This window comes from Chroicocephalus ridibundus, chromosome 7, assembly GCF_963924245.1.
Source record: "Chroicocephalus ridibundus chromosome 7, bChrRid1.1, whole genome shotgun sequence".
Taxonomy (NCBI): Eukaryota; Metazoa; Chordata; class Aves; order Charadriiformes; family Laridae; genus Chroicocephalus; species Chroicocephalus ridibundus.
Genome location: NC_086290.1, coordinates 16,012,200 through 16,032,202, shown reverse-complemented (window position 1 = coordinate 16,032,202; position 20,003 = coordinate 16,012,200). Strand labels below are relative to the sequence as shown.

The 20,003-nt window shown below is 42.7% G+C and overlaps 1 protein-coding gene across 1 annotated transcript in view; it reads right to left on the bottom strand.

The window, feature by feature from the left end:
• GYPC (glycophorin C (Gerbich blood group)) overlaps positions 1-18,669 on the bottom strand; it is a 35,777-nt gene extending 17,108 nt beyond the window's left edge. The window contains exon 1 of the mRNA XM_063341916.1: positions 18,469-18,669. Coding sequence (XP_063197986.1) covers positions 18,469-18,502 — 34 coding nt within the window. The 5' untranslated portion in view covers positions 18,503-18,669. The remainder of the gene's footprint in view (positions 1-18,468) is intronic.
• Positions 18,670-20,003: the final 1,334 nt, after the last annotated feature.

The window sequence follows — 20,003 nt, the reverse complement described above, 5'->3', positions numbered from 1 at the left end:
CTGTGTTTCTTAACATTGCTGTGCTTGATTTCATGACCTTAATAACTTCTTAAGATTAGGTTTTAGTTTACATTTGAAACATACCCTTTTTATGGATGTGGCACTATTCAATACAAACATCAGTTAAAATTAGTCCCCGACTAAGACAGACTGAACTGTTTGCTGGTATTTGAAATATTTCCATCGAATAAATTCACCAGCATTTTTGCGCTGATTTTCCCTGTTCCTGCTGTGTGCCTGTCCGTGTAACCTTCACAAGTTTTGACTTTCATTATTCAACCGTGACTGTTTTTAAAGGAAGAGCAGGCAAAGATAAGCACTTTGCCTCAACTTTCATGAAAAATCTAGGCTGGAGACAAAAGGAAGACTAAAGCAGTCCAGGAGTGAAGGAAAGGCGGTGAGGACTCAGCAACTTTAAGTTCTGTTTAGCATCAGCTGGTTCTTTGGTCACCATGTGCTTTCCAGTCATCCAGGTTCAGAGGAGCTACAGCAAGTGCTTCTCCTCCCCATGGGGAGCTGCTGCAGGAGGCAGCCAGTGTATGCTGGGTGGGATTTAGAGGGCAGAGACATACATCGAAAAGCAAGAATGTTGCTGGCAGAAAACTTGTTTTAATGAACACTGCCATGTAAGGAGAGAAACATGGCCATTATTCTATTAAAGCTGATAAATGTCTATTCCTTGGTTTGAGATGAAAAAACTTGACCTTGTGCTTAAATTACAGGTGATATGATCAAATTACAGGTGATGTCATCTAGAAATCATCTGGAACCTGGCCAAAGCCTGCAGTTATGCACAAAGATATTATTCCGACAATTCAAAGACTGTAGTGCCAAGCTACTACCCTTAGAAAAGTATAATCATTTTACCAACATGGGCAGGTCTCTTCCTTTATGTCTCATTCCCACCATCAATATTTTGTAGCAAAGCAGTTCGACAGGTGACAATTCTTGGAAACAGGAGCTCTCTGTGCTCCGTCCCCTAGCTTATTTGATATGAATTGTATTCAGCTCCATCCAGCTCATATACCGGTGCTTGCCTAAGGCACTGACTACTAAGCATTGCAAGTGGAAATGTCAGGATGTTTAGCATATGCTCTTTAGGGACACAGAGATCTTTCCTGGAGCACCGACGAGGTTAATATTATTAATGGAGGTATCTGTAGTGGAAACTATCTTCCAAATGCTTTAAATATTGAGCATATTAAACAAAGAAAATAAAACATACTGAAACACCTTAGAAACTTGCAAGGCAAATAGTAGCTCAGGGCAACAACATTTCTCATTTCCCAAGGATTCTGCAATGAATATGCAGATTTCTTTTGCATATTTGCTCCATTTAAAAAGACAAAGCCCATTTTATTATCCAAAAGGCCTTTACGTATCAGCCCAAGCTGTCTGAACTGAGTTGAGCAATTTTAGCAAAACTTCTTTACCATCTATCATTCATCTGAGCAATTCTAGACAGATTGTGCAATAATTGTTAAAAAGATAAAAAAAACAAGGAAAAACTCTCACTTGTCTATTATTTTTGGACAGTTGCCTGCCATTATTTGACAAATAGCATACTGAATGCATTAACGGAGCTGAGCATGAAAAAGTCTTCACTGAAGCCGTATACTGAATGTTTTTCAGCATGAGACTTACATTGTTGTGAGATTCATTAATGACTCATTACTAATGTTCCTCTCTCCTAATAAAATGAGAACGGTAAGTACCATGGAGGTGAAGAGCTAATAACCACCCTGGCGAGACGTTTGGCTCCTGGAAAGGAGTCCATGTGACCTAAACTGTCTCCACAGGAGCTGCAGAGGACGCTAGTTGGCAGTTGGACTAGATGATTGTGATAGGTCCTTTCCAACTGGAACTATTCTATTCTATTCTATTCTATTCTATTCTATTCTATTCTATTCTATTCTATTATGACAAGGCTTGTTGCAAGGAGATCCATTCGACTCGAACAGAGGTGTGATGAGTTCTGGGCGATAGGGGGGAATTTCTCTCCCCATCAATCAAGCAGCAAACCTAGAAGACTATTAGACAATTAGAAGCCTACCTTTCTGGGGTCTATAATTAGGGAAAATAAATCCCAACCATTACTGTTAGCATTGCTTAACCATCCCTCTCCAAAGCCTGTGCTGAGGGCTTAGCCTTTCTATAAGGTAGTCAGAGCCTTTTCACAGAGCTTTCAACATGTACTGGTCAGAAGGGCTAGATTTCTCCTATAGGTGTTTAAATAGTGTCTTACACCGCTTTTGCCTGTTAAGTTGCAGTCATGTTTATGCAAGCAATCTTTCCATGCCAAAATTTGATGTTATTACATTCCTAACTAGAAAAGAACTCCATTTAGTTCAGTCTCTGAATAAGGAGCCCTTTTTGTGTTACTGCTGACTTGAATGGCTCTCTGTAGACAAATGTTGACTTTCATACAACTTGGAGAATGACAATAATTTCTGAGGCTTCTGCTTCTCTTTCAAATCTGGTTGAAACTGGCCAGTGGATCCAGAAGTTCTTGATGGGAAGTGACAGATGGATGAGCAGATGATTAAGCAGACAGATAGACAGCAGGAACACATAAGACTCATTTCATTAGGAAACTGGACTGAAAACAGAAGTGGCAGTGAGTACTTGGATAATATTCACATTTTGGTCACAAATTTAAAAAATGCCATTTTTTTGCAACCACTTCAAAGCTTGTAGACCATGTCCCTAGTAGTTTAAACAGCACAGGAAAAAACAAAGGGGCATTACTGAGATTTTTTTCAGCTCCTTTTTTGGTTGGAATGCTACATTTTTATACTTTGCACTATATTTTAAACCTTTAAAGCCAGATTCAGCTTGGACAGCCCTGGCAACTTCAATAGAGGATTAATGTGTGTCATTAAGCAAAGAAATATGGTCTAGCACTTTTCAATAGCAACAAATGCTTGCTATGGCACTTCTCTGATCAACGTATTTTTGACTTACTGTAAAGCCTTTGGGCGGCTCCTTTCCCAAATGTATGAAATATACATGCAGGAAAGCTGAAAGTGAATTGTTGTGATTTGAGCTGGCTGCTACACTCCAGCAGAAAAGGGCATTCTTGTTCCTAACCCTTTTCCTTTCAAGCAGATCCAGCAGAAAACCAGCCCACAAAAAGGCAAGAGGTGGGGGGTATTTACTTATTGGCAAACTGATCCAAGTCACCATGTGGTCTGACTGTGGGTCGATCTCTTAACAGGGAGGGGTTTGCTAGGAGCAGGCACAGAAGGCAAAAAGCAGGAGTGCTCTTTTGGGTGGGCAAAATAAATTATAAATCTGCACTCAGAAAAAACAGGTCCTGCAAAAGAGAAGCTTAAGGAGAAAAATAGCTGGATAAAGCTGGAGATTTCCTTGCTAGATTGGTCTGAACAGAACAGAAAACTCCAGATTTTCACAGCCAAATGACTCCTTTGACATAGAGTGGCCCTAGAAGACCATGGAAAAAGCTGGACTTGGTATTCCCTGTGTAAAAATGTACTGGAACGCATTAAGAAGTAAGGGCCCTCTCTCAGCTGTCAAAATAGCGACCTTAGGAAAAAGCTGTTGCTCTGTACCTCCCTCCCTGCCTGGAGGGATGCTGCTCTTCCATAGCTGAATCTGCAGCAATCACGCTCTGCAGTCAAGCAGCAGCAGTCACTGCTGTCCCATTTACACTTGTATCAAAGCAGGGCTCTGTTCCAACACATGAAGTGAAATAGCAAGCGGTATGCATACAAGGTGGGATTTGCAAAAGCTCTCTCTGTTAAACTGCTTCTGCTCCCTTTGAAGTTGGTGGCAAATCTCCCAAGCATTCCAACTGCTCAGTTGGGCCAACGGTGAAAGCTTTTAAAAACTTTATTTTATGAATATTAGTAACGTGATAGAACCAGGGATTCATTGTCAAGATCATCATATATAGCCTCTGTCCATTCTCTCTGTTTTCCAACTTCCCACTTTAATTCACCAGTTGATGCTGCCTAACAGGCCGCAAAAATCTGCCTTCTCAAGTAGTCATGAGAGAGCCTGCAAATTTCTCAAAGCCCTTTCATAACATACCCAAAATATTTACCATCGCCTCCAGAGAAGTCTGCTTTGGAACAGTATCATAAGGTCAAGTTATCCCACTGAAACACCTATTAGTATAAAGAGAATGGGGGGGGGAAGAAAAATGAACAAACCAATAACACTAGCACAGCCCTGGAAAATATGAAGTCATAAGTAGAGTTCAGCCAGAGCAGACTCCCATTAAACTTTGTTTAAGAGCCAAGTTCCAGCCTGAGATATGTGTGAGCCGCAGTTTATTTCAGAGGGAGCTGTGCTGTATTTCATGTCAGGGCAAGGCCTGGACACAAGTATGTATCTGTTACAAGTCAGAGTGGAGTAAAGCCTACATCCCTTTTTCATTTTTTGGGTTCCGTCTGCATAGGTGGAATAGAAAACCGAAAGAAGGGGATAAAACAGTCCACGTTTCTACAGGGCCTGTCTGTCAAATTGAATGAATTCCTTCTTCCACAAGACGTGGATGCCTGTGTTTCTAAATCCACTAAGCTTCTTCCGTGAGACGTGGTGGCCTTTCCTTGTGCCCCTGCCACCCCCGCAAGAGTTCAACACACAGGCAGAAGCTGTAAGGCTTGTCTTTCTAGCTTTGTTCTTGGGAGTCCCTCTAGGAGCCAGTCAGCACCAAGTGTTCCCCAGGATATGCTAAAGCCTTCCGCTGAACATTTTTGCCTGACACGTAGGTGCTCCACTGAATGAGGAGGGACGAGGAGTGGCAGAGACTTTCCCCAGCCTGCCTGCATTCCCAGGCAGGGGCTAGGCGCCCTCGTGCTGTGCTGAGTTACACGGATAGCTTCAGGCAACAGCCTTTATCGTTGCTGTGGCCGGCTCCTGCTGCAGAGCTGGCTGTTAGAAGGGACAAAAGGATAAAGTCATGGCCACATGCATTTCTGCATGGCTCCTGGAGACACTGTGGTTACCTGGGGGAACAAGGCAGAGGAGTGCCTTGCTCCCTGCCGTGAGCTCTACCTTCAGTAAGGCTGAGTTCCCAAGCTTGAATTCCTTCAACTACAAGTTAAAAGAGCTCATTCAAGAAGAGGGAAGTGGGGGAGGTAAGGCTTAGTCCTGCCAAGCGCTGAGTCTGGATGTGAGCAGGAGGTTAAAGTATTTCATATGAGAAACTCTGGAAAATGCAAAAGCTTTTATACCCCAAGGCAACACTTTAAACACTGAAATACTGACTGGCTTAAGAGTTTCCCATGCCTCAGATCCCTAGATGGTTGCCCTTTGCTTTAACTCTCCATTAGGCATCTGCTACTGGCTCTAACGGGGAAGATGGACCATCAGCTCCACGCTCACTGCAGCACTTTCATGGGCAGAGATGAAAAAGCATTTAAGTCCTGGTTAGGCAAGAACATCCAGCACTATCAGGATCATACCTATGTTGGCAATCACTTGTCATGGATACTGTAGCAGATGGGAAGAGGTGGCAGCCTCCCTGGAAAGAAAAATCTCTTTTTCTTAATACTGGTGTAACCTAACAGCCAGCTGGTGAGGGCCAAGGGAAACATACAGGCACCTCTGGAAATGCCACAACAGGGCTTCACTGTGCAATGCCAGTGAAACAAAGGATGGGAAAAATTGGTACCAAATCCCATTAGGTAGAAAATGGGTTGAAAATATCCTAGCAAGGATGGGAACGGGAAAGACAGGTATGTGTGCCCTGGGAGTCTGGAGAGACGATACAGCCCTCAGCCACAGCTGGCATGCCATGGCTTTGCGCCTGTCGAGGGACTGAGTTTGAATTTCTTGCTACATCTCCCCTCACCCAGGATTATGTTCAGCGTGGGGGAGAAGTATCCTCTTAGGGATATGGATGCTCAAGCCCACAGACAGCAAGCTGTTACCTTAATGTGCCAAATAGCAGCAAACAAAATCGATTGCTAAACAGCACACCCACATTTATCGGCATCTCCCTGGCAGACTTCCCTCAGCCACCCACAAGACCTGGACCTTGCTGTGTGCTGCAGGCAGCAGGGCATAACCGGGGAGGGTTGACCCCTTTGGGTTTGAGAACCTCTTCCCAGGTGTGAGCTGTGAAGGAAATCACTTAGGTAGAAAACGCCACATGCTAGGTGTTCCAGTTTCCAAGCCTATTTTCCTCTTTCAATGAGAAAAATACACCCCTCTCTTCTGGAAAGAATCACAGACGCAATCTTTAATTACAGGACACGTGCTCCTCCCCCTCCCCAGCGACTGCTGCAATTTCATATCTGACAAAAATAGGCACCCACACCTCCAAAGGGAGCAGCCTGTATTTTCCCCTCTGGCCACCTCCAGCAGCTGCCAGACTCTGCGAGGTCCTGGGGCTGGGCTGCACCATGCTTGAAAGGGAGGGAGATTTACCCAGCGATTTGGTCCTTGGGTCACTTAAAAACAGCACAGTGGAAGCCACGATGTGGAAGTCACGCTCCCATCTGCTCTGCTACTGGCCTCTGGAGAAAACAGGACACAGGATATGTTTCCTGCCTGGGGAAGGCTTGTAGCAGTCTGGGAGAGAAGGTATGACCTTTTCCTTAAAGGAAACGCAACTTGTGAAGAGGAGTAGGGGCTGCATTTTCTCTTAAAAACAGCATCATGCAGTCGTACCGCCTCTTGCTTTCTCCCCTTGTGTTTAAAGCAGATCCTTACTTATTTAGCAATGACGCTTTTTACACAGCTTCATCTGTCTCTGCCACCCCATTGTTGCTCCGGTCAGTCATGAACCTTCTGACATGAGTCAGATGCTGCTGAAATGAAAGGTTTCATTCATCGTGAGCAAAGGAAATCAGCGGAGGTAAGCCAGAGGAGAAGGGCTCGTGCTCTGTTTCCAGCTCACAAATGGTTACGTCCCCAGGATGCAGAGATTAAGCATCTCACACAGAATGTGGGAGGAGGAAGAAGAGTCTTTGTCTGAGATTCGCAGATTTTAATGGATTCCAGAAGGGGAAATCTTTTTACCGAGGAGCAACAGCAAAGTTCAGAGAAGTGCAAAAGCATTTATCTCCCCAGTTTCATTCCTGCCTGCCAAAAGTGGGAGGGGTGATTTACTCCTCCTTGGTACAAGGAGTCCCTTATGGGTCATTAATCCACAGGGAGAATGAGCTCAGGAGCCATAGACAACTTTTTTTAATGTGCAAGAACTTGAATCAGGAGGAAGTTTCCTTCTTTGGGAGCATACAGGATCAGTTTATCTTTATTTGCTCCCCACCAGCCCCTGCCTTCAGTGGTGGTTCCTGCTAGAGCTCAAGTTACCCCTGATATATCACTTTGCCTTCATTAAAATCTGTGATGACAGTACATGAGGCTGCTGTGAGCTAAATCAGGGCATTTGAAGCAGAGTAATATTAAAAAGTGAAGATCTGAAATCAGCAAATTCTGATCCAACGTCCAGTGGAATCAATACGAGCAATATCAAAATCTGGGGTACAAGTATCTCAACCCCACTGACTTCATCGATGCAATGATAACTTGCAGTGATTAAGGCATTTCCTGAGAAGCTCTGCAGAAACGTGAAGGAGACAGAAATGGACAACTATTTGTTTATGTGCCAGGAGCTCCGGTGATGAAGCTGTATGGTTGTAGCTAGAGCTGATCAGAAAACACATACCGAAAGTTAGGAGGAAAGGGGGCAGATCTGGTGGACACCTCTTGTTACTATGTTCTCATTCCTTTAGGGGTAATAAAAATAGTCTAATTTTGTCTTGCTTAGACTCTCTGAAACCACCTGAAAATATTTCCACAATGCTTCGGTTGCTAAGTGAGGAACATTAAAGACCGGTTATCTCTATTCACAATACGCAGACATTTACAAAATGCCACTAGTCTGTAATGGATGGCATTTTATATTCTTTACCTTAGCGAAAAAATGTGCAGCAGAGAACTACATTTCCGTATCCAAATCTCCCAAGAAGCACTCACTCCACGCCCAGATTTGCCAGGTACCACATAAGTCTGGTAAATCCACATCGTTATTGCTGTAAATGACTTACAGGATCTGAAATGGGGCTGAAAGGCAAAATCCAAAGCTGGCCAGTGTCCTTGGGTTTTATGCTGTCCCACGTGTATGTGTATGCACACAGCATCCCTTATTTTTGCTCTTTGTCAAGCATGTCACAGAGCTAGGCTTTGACAAGTTTAAAAGTATGAAGATTAGAACAATCGTGTTTACATGTATTACCACCTGCTACTTCATTTCCTCCATGGTGCTTAAATGTTCGGGCTTTGAAACACGCTACCTTTAAAGCACTTAAAAACTCTGCTGGATTTCCAGTTTGCTTTGAACTCCACAGCGTAGAGACTATCTCAGAGAATACAAATGAATACATTTAGGGGAAAAATATTTTCAAGGAGAAAACCCTAAATCCTTCCAACTTGATATGCTTTTCCAGTTGATGTAATACCTAAGGTTTTTTTGTTGTTTTTTTTTGGTTTTTTTTTTTTTTTTCATTTTATCTTTATGCTCCAGGAGGCCTAGATCTCTGCCCAGAATGAGCAACTTGATGAGGTAAGTCTGGAAGATGGATGTGGTCAGTGACCCTTATCATGAGCACTGAAGTGGCAAATAATTGTTTGGTGATTTTTGTTTAGAAAGGAGATGGACGGAGAGATGACTTCTGTCCTGAGGAATTTACAGACAAAACAAAGCAAAACATAAAGGATATGTTTATGCAACAGAGAAGACTGTATTTTGTTAAGAAGGAACAGGAAGGATGCGAGAGGAAAGATGGTAAGAGCTTGCTGTTAATCGTAAGTAGGAAAAAGACATTGATTGGAGAGCTGGAAACAGAGGAAAGACTTGGCTAACCCAGGCTATGAGCAAACCATCTTCTTTCTGGGGTGGTACAAGACCATCTTTTTCATCTCTCACCACACAAAGTCACCATGCATCACAGCCTTTGTGGTAATGGCTTGGACTTGAAGTAATCTCAAATTGTCCCCTGTACAGCTAATTAAAGTAGAAATTAGCTGATTAATTAACTAATTAACTAATTAGCTGAGAAATTAACTAATTTAAGTAGAAATGACAGCTGAGTTCTTTGGTCAGGGTATAGGATGGTTAACTTGAGAAGGAGGACACATAAACTGGGGAGATATGGTGAGGTGGGTGGCCAAGCGAGCAAGGAGCATTGGAGAGGTGTTTGGAGGGGCCAGATCCATCCAGGTCTACCAAAGGTGAGATAGAAGGTGATTTTTCATTTTTTTTTTGAAGAATAATCAAGGGTCTTGACACTAACTGTTGCTTGTAGGTATGGAGGACACCTCTCAGGGGGAGCTGAGAAAGTACAATCAACAGGAATTGGTCACTTTCCATTAGGTGGACGCAGCCTGCACAACAAGGACCTACAAAGCACCCTTCTCCTCCCTGACCTGGTACTATTCTTCTTGGCTATGCTGATAGCAGAAGCCTGTTAGCAGAAGCCATTCACTCTTTTTCATGACTGGAGCAGGGATAGGAAGAGCAATAGGAAAACCGACTGGGTGTGCAGAGCACACTGAGTGGTTTTGAAAAAGAGCAAGAAAACCATGACTTCCCCTTTTCCCAAAGCAAAGGGGAAGCTGGAACGGAAGCATGACTCTCAACGGCAGTTTTGTTTCCTGGTCTGCTCTGCTCAACATCTTATGCAGAGTTTTCTGTAGAGATGCAGCCTAATTCTGTGTATATCCCCCTGTTTCCACCAAAGGCTTAATTGCCATTAATAACTGGTAGTACAGGCTTTTTTATAATAATAAAATATCCCACTGAGTTCAGTGAAAAGAAAACTGGATTTGCATGTAACAGACTCAAAAATCAAAGTCCACTGACATAATTATGGAAATTCAAGGGAGACAGACAATAATAAACTCCCCCAGTCGTGGGATCCAGGATGTAAAAAATGTGTCCCAGGTTGTACTAAAAATTCCTGTGTGATGACAGGAAAGATCTGGAGGGGGCAGGTGTTGTTTCATAGCAAGATGTGAAGATGAGAAAGTAAAGAGAAACCAATGGAGAAGAGAAGAGGGAGGGAGATGGAAGAGGGGGCGACTCCTAAAGGAAACAAGGCCTTAACCCAGAGGATGACAACAGAAGATTAATATCTTCCTTGCCTGCGTTTGTCTTTCTTCCCACTGCCAGGGCTGTGGAAAGCCCTTGAAAGAAGGGAGGAAATGGCATTTGACAACTGGGACCTGCGTGTCTCTCCTGTGTTGTGATATGAGCACTTACACATGGGCCGAGAAAGGGACGGGCAGGAAGGATTAGGAGGTGCAGAGGATATCTGAACTAGACAACCAGAGAGGTCAGGTGTGAGAGAGAGGTAATGACAGAGACTGGCTGTTCTCTGAGAGCATCCTTGCATCGCAGGTACATCAAGAATTTAATTTTCTGCTCCCCGTATTGGATAGGACAGAGACTGTGCTCATGACATTTGTATGAGCCATCAATAGTTAGAACAACCTCTGACAGCTTGTGAGTGCTGGATATTAAAGCCGCAGGAAACAACAGATGCTACTGAAAATATACCGAAATTTTCATAATAAATTGGTAAATTTCTTACCCTAATATGTGCTAAGAAAACCTTGAAAACAGAATTCAACAACATACCCATATAGATTCCAGAAGACAGAAATAAAATACAAAAATCAAGAGTGTCATTTTAAACATACTTCAGACTTTTGAAAATGTACTCAAGTTTTCTTCCAAGGGTTGACAACATAACTCTTCACAATCCATTATAAATATTTTTTCTCTCTACTCATTCATACACGTGAGTCTTTAATCACCTGTGTTTAAGTGATTTGCGGGCTATTTGTTTTACCTAAGGATTATTTGGTTTAGCAAAAGTTGGTCATCAGGAGCTGCTTTTTCATCCCTTGTTAAGTGACTGAAATTTTTGAAATAAACAGTTAGCAGATGAGAAGCATCTTGCTTTTGTCTTACTAAGAATGCCTTTTCAAAGAAAACAAGCTTATTTTTCCTGCGTAGAGAAACAAAATTTGCCTACACAAAAGGATCAAGTTAACCTTGAGTAACAATTCTGTGATAGCTATTCCAGTATAAATTCATTTTCCCATCACTGTTTGAGGTGGACACAGAATTACATAAGATGAGTTGATTCCTGAGTAAGTATTCTGTTTCCAAAGGAGGGTAGTTACTCTTTAAAGAATAAGTTTTATTTCAACATGAATATGGTAAAATGTTCAGTTTTTCCAGAAAACTGCCCTGAAGATGCAACTACCAAATTGTTCCAGCACAGACAAGCTACTAGAGGACCCCAATCTTGACCAAATCTCCTGCCTGCTTGAGGTTTAAACTTGCACCATTCACCGCATCAAGAAGAGCGCAAACTTGGCCTGTCCTAATCTGGATTCTCCCCCTTTAAATAACTTGATCCATATGGAACATCTGCTTCCTCCTCATTTCCGAAGTCATGATCATTGCTTTTCTCTGGATCTTTGCTTAGGCGGACTGGGCCCTGTAATAGTCTCCAAGAGGGATTCAAAACATGGGGTGATTCAGTGTCCACACCATTGTGAGCCGCTAGGCTCTGACTGTATATACAATCAGCAGGGAGGCCCCTGAATCTGGCATCTGCAATGGATAGTTTGCATAAGGCCTTACATATAGCCAAACCTTCTTCTCGCTTTATTTCTTCTCACTGAGTTTAGTCCTTTGTGAAGCCTTCAAAAATCTTGTAATCTTTTCCTGCTACTTTTGAAGACGTCTGTCATATTAAGAGGTAAGCGTGAGCTTGTGGGTATCGGCCTGTGAACAGAGATGTGGTCAGGGAAATTTAACTTTCCATATACAGAAATCTGACTAGTGAAAAGCCATATAGGTAGTGAAAAGGGTGGTGTGTGCGTATATATATGTCTGTGTATATGTATGCATATAGATGTACAGTATATCATATATGCATATACTGTGTGTGTATCTATGTACGCATATAAAGAATTCAAATTGATCTAGGTGTCTCTGTTTGCAAATAGTCTCTGCAAATCTGAACACCTACACACGTGTAAAGACTTGATGTCCCATTCTGCATTGCTGTGACCTTGTCATGCATCCTCTTTGTAATGTGGACTGTCTCATAAAACTAGACATTTTAAACATGCAGTCCCCAGCAAAATAGGCATTTATCACTCATGATAACATGGAGCTGTCTCAGGGTGTGTTCAAAAGCCCCCCTGCAACTTACTGATAAAAAGCTTAACTCCATTTCAGGCCTTATCTGAAGAAGAAAGAGGTAGACCCTCATGAAATAACTGAATTTATTTTTTTTTTTTTCTAAGATGAAAAAGAGAGGGAAGGAAAAAAAAAAAATCACTTTAAAACTTCAATGCAGCAGAACAAGTTTAACCCGTTGAGGTTTTAAGTGAAGTTTTCTACTTCATCAGGAAGAACCCTGTGGTGAAACATATGTCAGAAGAGAAGATATGAGAAACTGGCCTCCTTTGCAGATGAGAAGATTAATTAAGAGGAAAATCACTTAGCCAGATGTCTCATTGGTGAAACTACACGTGCAAGGTACATCTGCAATAAAGGAGCAGCATAGCACAGCCAGTGCATTTCATTTCCACGCTAACACTGGAGAGATAGGAATCTGGTGTGAATTAGATCATTCGGACTCTTGAAGAAAGGGAGTACAGGTCTTGTTTCAGCTACCAATTATGAGCTGCATCCTTCTTGTTACAACGTTGCAGTATCGTTACTTGATGCAGTTGAGTTATGGGTTACAAATAAATTATCCAGGGAAGGCAGGTCTTTTCTCCATTCGTATTCATAAATGGTTGGCAAACCAAACCTGATTCCTCCCAGGTGCCACTCTTCTTCATTCACCAAGTAGTTTTTCAGAATCCTTAGCAGCTGGTAAATTTTTTGTCAACTCATTACTGGGGTAATGCTGTCAAATTCATTTGACTTAGGAACTTAAGTCTTTTAGAAGTAAGCAAAACACAGTCTGTCTGCTCTCCGGATACTTGCCCAGCTAAGGTGTTCATGTATTCTTGTCATTGCAGCATCTGGGTGACCCCCAATTTTTCATGCATTTCCTATCACAAGTTGGATGTGAAGTAAAAAAAAAAAAAAAGTAAACAAAGATCCTACTAGTGTCAAACGCAGTGTTTAAAAGTTTTCTGATCTTTCTGTGGGAAACAACTAGGCCAGTCGCAACTGTTTTCTGAGCTATGTTTTTTCCTAAGTGTGTATTACAAAATTAGACAGTGGGAAGCAAAGAGCTGTTGCTCCAGTGGATCTACTGGAATCAATACTAATTCCTATCTCCTGGCTGCTATAAATGCTTTCCCATTGCCAAAAGCTGCCTCTCCAGCAGTGCTCCTGGAAAGCAGTCGTTTCTCTCCTACCTGTAATCTGTCCTCTCTACGTAGTCTCCCAGCCTTTTGAAGAAAGGTTGCCTGTGCAGCACCTAGCACGATCAGATCCCTCTGCCAGCTTGAATTTCCCTATGCTATAGGAATACTAATCCCTCCCCAACAATAGAGACAGGCACTCCACAGAGCAGACACACAAACAGACTTTCATTAGAGAATGCAGTCCTGAAAGCCTGTTTTACAAAAGGCATTGCTGATTGGACTCAGTCATTTGAACAGTGATGGATACAGGGCATATTCCACACGAGCCTAGAAAGAAAGGTGCAGCAGTATCAGCAATGAGATGCAGACACCGCACAATTCTGTGATACTAATAGGCTTAAGCAAATAACCTGAATCTTTAACATCTACTGTGTAACTCATTGGCTTTCTTTTTCTTTCCTTTTTTTCTTTTTTTTTTTTTTTTTTTTTTTTTTTTTTTGTTAGTGAAAAGCAGTGCCCAGAAATGCAGAGCACCGTGTATTTTAAAAAAGCAGACTGCCATTTGGACATCCCCCCCCCCATTCCCTCCAGCTTAGCAGTTTGCCAACATTTCTGCTGTTAATTACTGAAATTTCAGGTGCATTCTGAGCCTTGCCGTTTGCAGACTTTCACAGCAACATCTCAGGCAATGAAGGTGTCGGGGAGAGCCCTGGGGTATAAAGCTGAATTTTTCAATTCGTATGCACAGTGGTGGGAGGGAAACGAATACACAAGCAGAGGCATTCAATTTACATAAATGCTTGTGGGACACGTTTTGAGACTTCTGTGCTAAAAATGAGAGATTACTATAATCTATAGGTTTCCTTGCTTATAAATGCTCACAGGTTTACCAGTGAAGACCAAAATTTTCATAATCAATAGCTTCCATTTTTGTTTATTTGTTACTGTCACAGACAAGCGCTTCTGTTGATTAAGGGCAATGAAATCAAATCTATTGCCAAGGCAGTGATAACATGATTAAAAGCCTATGGGAATCATTTGCATCTTTTCACAGGCCCTGCGTGAAAGGTAGTGGTATTGCTCCAGGAACATTTAAGGGACCAGTTTGCAGCCCCAAAATGTATCTCATAGTGAGTTAAAGATAAGGGCAAGGCTGTTCTCAGAACCAGACTTGCCATAGAATAATAGAATTGCCCAGGTTGGAAGGGACCTTTCAGATCATCTAGTCCAACCATCAACCCAACTCTGACAAAAACCATCGCTAAACCATATCTCTAAGCACTACGTCTACCTGTCTTCTAAATACCTCCAGGGATGGTGATTCAACCACTTCCCTGGGCAGCCTGTTCCAATGCTTGATAACCCTTTCAGTGTAAAAATTTTTCCTAATATCCAGTCTAAACTATCCATCCCCTGGCACAACTTGAGACCATTTCCTCTTGTCCTATCGCCATTCACAGCTATAAATCATTTTGCCTTTATCAGGGGCCACATTTGCCAAGCTCTCAACCTCCCTGGAGGGGACAGCCCACGCGTACTTGACTCTCTTGCCAGAAGCCCTAGTGGTCATTGCGGCAGGTGGAGAAGCTGGGCACGGTGGAGCCAAGACCTCCTGCTCCCCAGACAGAAGCAGCACCAGGGGTCTGCTCCTGCTGAGCAGGACAGGGGAGGGCTTGCACCTGGGCTACTGCTGAGCTACAGCTGGCAATGCAGATGGAAACCATACCACGTCAGCTATTCCTGACCCTCTTCTCTCTCTGCAGGTGGGACATGGCCTGAGGTCCAATCTTCCCTCCAGCTTTCCTTTTGGGCCAATTCCTCTACATATCACAGACCGCACTGCTTCCCTACCCACCCAGAAGGAAGACCTTATCTACTGGTAGGTGATGAAGAAGAGCAGCCTCCACAAACTGCTCTCCTTCACCACCGATTCCTCTGACAGTTGGCATTTTGAGTATAAGAGGCCCCAGATAAAACATTCCCAGCACGTCGAGCACAGATTAAATCCTGTGAGGTGCAGAGCACCTTCTCCAAGGGGATGAACACCTTTGAGCCCCAAAGATGGCTTTGCATAGATCACTGCCTCCTCAGACTGAACTTTTGACCCGGTGACGTTTATTTGCGTGAGTCCTTCACCTCATTTGAGCTGTCCCATTGCCTTGGAACCGGGTCACTGCAGTCTAAAAGGACGAGGGCAAAAGCTGCAGTCTGAAAGAGACTGCCAAACCTGTGGAATTCCTCAGATTTTGTAGTAAATCAGGCAGCTACTGCCTGGACATCTGAGCAGAAGTGAGAGGAAGCAAATAAATTTTGAAGTGATGCATTTAAAACTCAGGAAGTTTACATTCCTGCTGTCAGGCGTACGCCCTTTAATATCAGAAGAAGAAGGTGGAAAAAAAAGAAACTGGTGTTATATTCACAGCACAATATTGTATTGTATCCCAGCCAATGAAATTATTGAAGCCCAACTCCATTTTTGGCTGTGGTAGCAGACTTCTTTACTTAGGTATTCCATTTTATTCCAGCCACACACAAATGTGCATTAAGAGTGAAGGATGGAGTAAATATACACACACTGCCTAACATCAGCAGGCTGAATTATCGGCTCCCTTGCCTCTCTGTTGAGTGTACGAGACCACTCGGAGCGATGGGATATCTAAGATGGCGATGGGAAGAGCTCAAGGTTAGCTGGTGTGGCATCCCCGCATAGAGGCAGAATGCACTTGAAGGGTTCACAGAGTTGAATATTTTAACTCTGACACAGTAGTCTGCTCCCACCTGGATTGCCAGGATCATACTGTATTTATAGAATGAATAAAAATTCCTTATCAGCAATGAGCGAATACAAGGAGATAAGCAAAGAACATGAGCAATTAGGTAACCTAACACTGTTCAGTTTACATCAGTAGGCAGCTGTTCTGTGGTCTCACCTGCAGGTACTCAGCAAAGAACTAATATGTTCAGCACAGTCAAAGGGCTTTTTGCTGATTCTTTATGCATTTTCGCACCCATTTCAAAGACTTTCACTATGGTTATAAAGCAAATTTGTTTCCCCAATTACTCTGCCTCTCTGGCAAACATCTGCTGTCCATGCTGTGCAGTGCCTGTCAATACACTGATCTTTCAATATCTTGTTTCTTGCAAATACTGCTGGAATTTTACTAAGGAATAAGACCCTTTTCCCCAAGACCTACCTCCAAAACCTCAACCATTATAAAAACAATGCACCGAACTTGCACTATACAGTACTATCAGACTTCCCTCTAATTTAATTTTGTTCTTAATCTGTAAATTTGATCCATGTAATTTAAAAAAAAACAAACCAAAAAAACCAACAAAGAGAGACAGACTGAAAAAAAAATACACGAACATCCTGTCTGTATCAGTAAGGGAAATTATGAGAGCAAATAGATAGTCACTATTTTTCAGTCAGAACACTTCTTCTAGCCAGATTGCAAATCATTTATTTTCACTGGCAATCATATGATCTTAAAATGATTCAAGCTGAGAATTCCTGCCTAGATTTTGGAAAAAACAAGAGAACCTGATGCATCAGCCTTTTTTCATTAAGAGCAGACAAAAGGCCCCACGGGGCACTAACTCCTCATCCAGATCCACCCTAGGGCTTTCTGTGGGGTCCCCTGACAACGTGGGTCTGTCAGAGAAGCGATCTGTAACATATTCAGGACTGTAGAGCTGGTCCAGGACTTGTCACCTGGCCGAGCCTGTCACCAAAGATACAAGACTGGGTCTGGACCCATGTTGATACTGCACAATGAGCAAAATGCACCTCAGTGAGTCACTACCATCGTCCTGCACGTGCTTAGAGAGCACCAACAGCAGTAATTTAATCAAGCTTTTCCAAACCCAAACTCTCAGAATCTGGAATTAGCCTGCATGTTTATTTCCTATTGAAAATAGAAAACAAGCTGTAATAGAAACAATAGAAAACAAGCTATAATATTCTAAACTGCTGAATAAAATAGAATAAAATATAATGTAAAGCTAGCATCTAATCTTTTTGTTGGTTAGAACTTCCAGAAAGGGCTAAAGGGTAAATAGAAATTGCTGGTCAGGATTCCAGAGATGCTGCTTACTGTGCCTTTTCTGCTGGATCAGCCTGCCTCATTCAGAGCTTGGGAAACATCGTCAGTGTCAACATCCATACAGACCAAATATCCTTACAGCAAGCTCTGGATCAAACCCTGAATCGCAGGCAGCTCCCAGCAATGCCGTCTGTACTTTCTGCCTTCATTACTGATACCACGGTACGATAAACAATTCTGCTATCAGCAGTCTGCTTATTAAAAGTAACACAAAACTACCGTGTTGAATTAAAACAGGAAAGATTATACTAATGCTATAAAAGAGATACGGAGCTGCTGTTGCAGTGGCAAAACCTCAGAGTTGTCCCATTGACTTTTCTCAGCTTATCAAATCAGAATTCACCCCCTTCCCCTCCGCTTTTCTTTTTAATAGTCTCCCAAAATGAACGCTACCATGCTGCAGCTAAGCCTCAGTGCTCGCTTGACTGTTCGGGCCAAATTCTCTCTTTTAAAATTTACTGAAATATGCAGAGTTACACCAGCAGAGGACTTACCCTCCTGTACCCTCCCTTGCTGTGAAAGTAATTTGCTTGTCCTTAAGCCCCCGTTTCTAAATTTCCAGGAGCAGAACTGCGTTGTGGCTTTAAATAGAGACTGTCAGTTTGTGGCTCGCGTCTCATATTACACACACACAGCTTGAGACTCTAAACACAAGTTGGGCAGCACCATTAATATCTTAGAAAAGCGTCAGTGTGCTTTCGAAATGCTCTATATTTTCATTCCTGAAGGTGGGGGGAGGGAAAAACATTCAAATGAAACTTTTCTAAGCCAGGGTTTAGGCGGAAACATTACTAACTTTGCTCAGGAGCTGGAGTTTGCAGAGCCCGTTTCAGTTCTGCACACACGCGCGCGCACACAAACACAAAGAATAAAAAAGGAAAACAGTTTCATCACAACTTTTTTTCTTCAGGATTACTCTCAGGCATTCTTTTTCCTTTTTTTTCTGCATATGAAATGCATTACACAAGCTTTTCCTTAAGCGGCAGACTGGTAAACCCACTCTTATTGTAAGGAGAGGGGGGGGGATAAGTGTACTCACGTGGTTGAGATGTTGCATTGTTTTGGTAACTCATAATTTACGCCTTTGAAAAATGCCTTATTTGTGTTGACAGTCTCTCTTCCCTGCTCAGAACCGACGGCGGGATTGAAGAGAACAGCTGGAAGAGCCCAGGAAAATGCTCCTCTTGTTCGGGCTCTCCTTGCCTGGCTCCTGACCCCTTTACAACTGGAAAAGGAAACAGCACATGTGTCATTCTCTTTTGCCTGTGTAGCTCACATGAGCGGGGAGGGGCACCCATTTGCAGATAGCAGTAACTGTATGCAAGTTTTGCAAGTTGGATGTATTCCACCCCTTTGCTTTTACTAGCCAGCAACCAGTGGAAAGAAAATGCTCTTTTCATTCTTAGCCAAATCTAGACGCGCCTCTTAGATTTGCTTCCCAAACCCCTGCCCACCACTGTTGATATTATTTCTTTTAAGCGCAACACTTGCTGCTGACTCCCTTCCCAAAATGCCTATCATCGGTGAGTGAGATCGAAAGTAGGGCTTTCAGTTTTCATTGCCCAGCAGCATCCTTAACACTCACAGTCTAACTGATTCTGTCCTTTTAACGGGTGAAAACTGAGAATGGCATTTACTGGATCAGAGTAGTTACGTCAGTGTGTAGCATAAATCTACGCTGTGCTCCGAAGAAGGAGCACAGGCTGAGGCACAGGTAACTCCGGTCCTGGCTCTGACACAGGCTTCTTATGGCACCTTGGGCAAAGTGTTTAATCTCTGCCTCTGTCGTCTGTAGAATAAAGATGATACAACTGACTTCCTCCCAGTCTTGGTATTTTTATTTTAATCTGCATGCAGGTGCTGTTTATAAATAGGGTATATTTATTAGTCTTCATGGGTTAATTTACTCAAACTCCCCAGCAAGTTTTTCAGCCTGGACGAGGCTACGAGCTCCCTTGTTTATACTGCTACCATTTAAAGCTATCTGTTTGGCTATCTGCATGCTATACTGCAATCAGCGGTATGTAGTGGTTGTAAGCGTGCATACACAGTCAGTCTGCAGTCGACATGGGCCAGGATGTCTAGGTCACACCAAAATACAAGTAACTTATAACACATATGTCTTAGACACTAAGAAGAGTGAACAAAGTTTTCATTTTCCTGGTCTCTGTGCGTCAGGATGAATTAACCGCCTGCCTGTGACAGCAAAAACACAGTAACCATTGGAATGGAAGTGGAAAAAAACAGTCATGAAATTCAGGCTCAGACTCATCCTGTTTTGCAAAACTGTCGCAGGATATTTCTGTAAAATCATCTCAGTGACCTCCTACAAGAAATCCACGCTGTGAACTTGGTTCACAGTATTTATTTAACAGTTACAGGTTGGAAAGAACAGTGACTTATTTACATGCCAACGACAAATAACAGCTTGTTTGTGAGCACAGATACAGTAAACGACTTTGGTCAGCGTTTTCCACACGCTGGGTTTGTGGTAGAGAGCCCTGGAACATTTAGTGACGGACAGAGCAAAGCAAGGCATAAAACAAAGAAGGAAAAATAATAGCAAAAACTCCT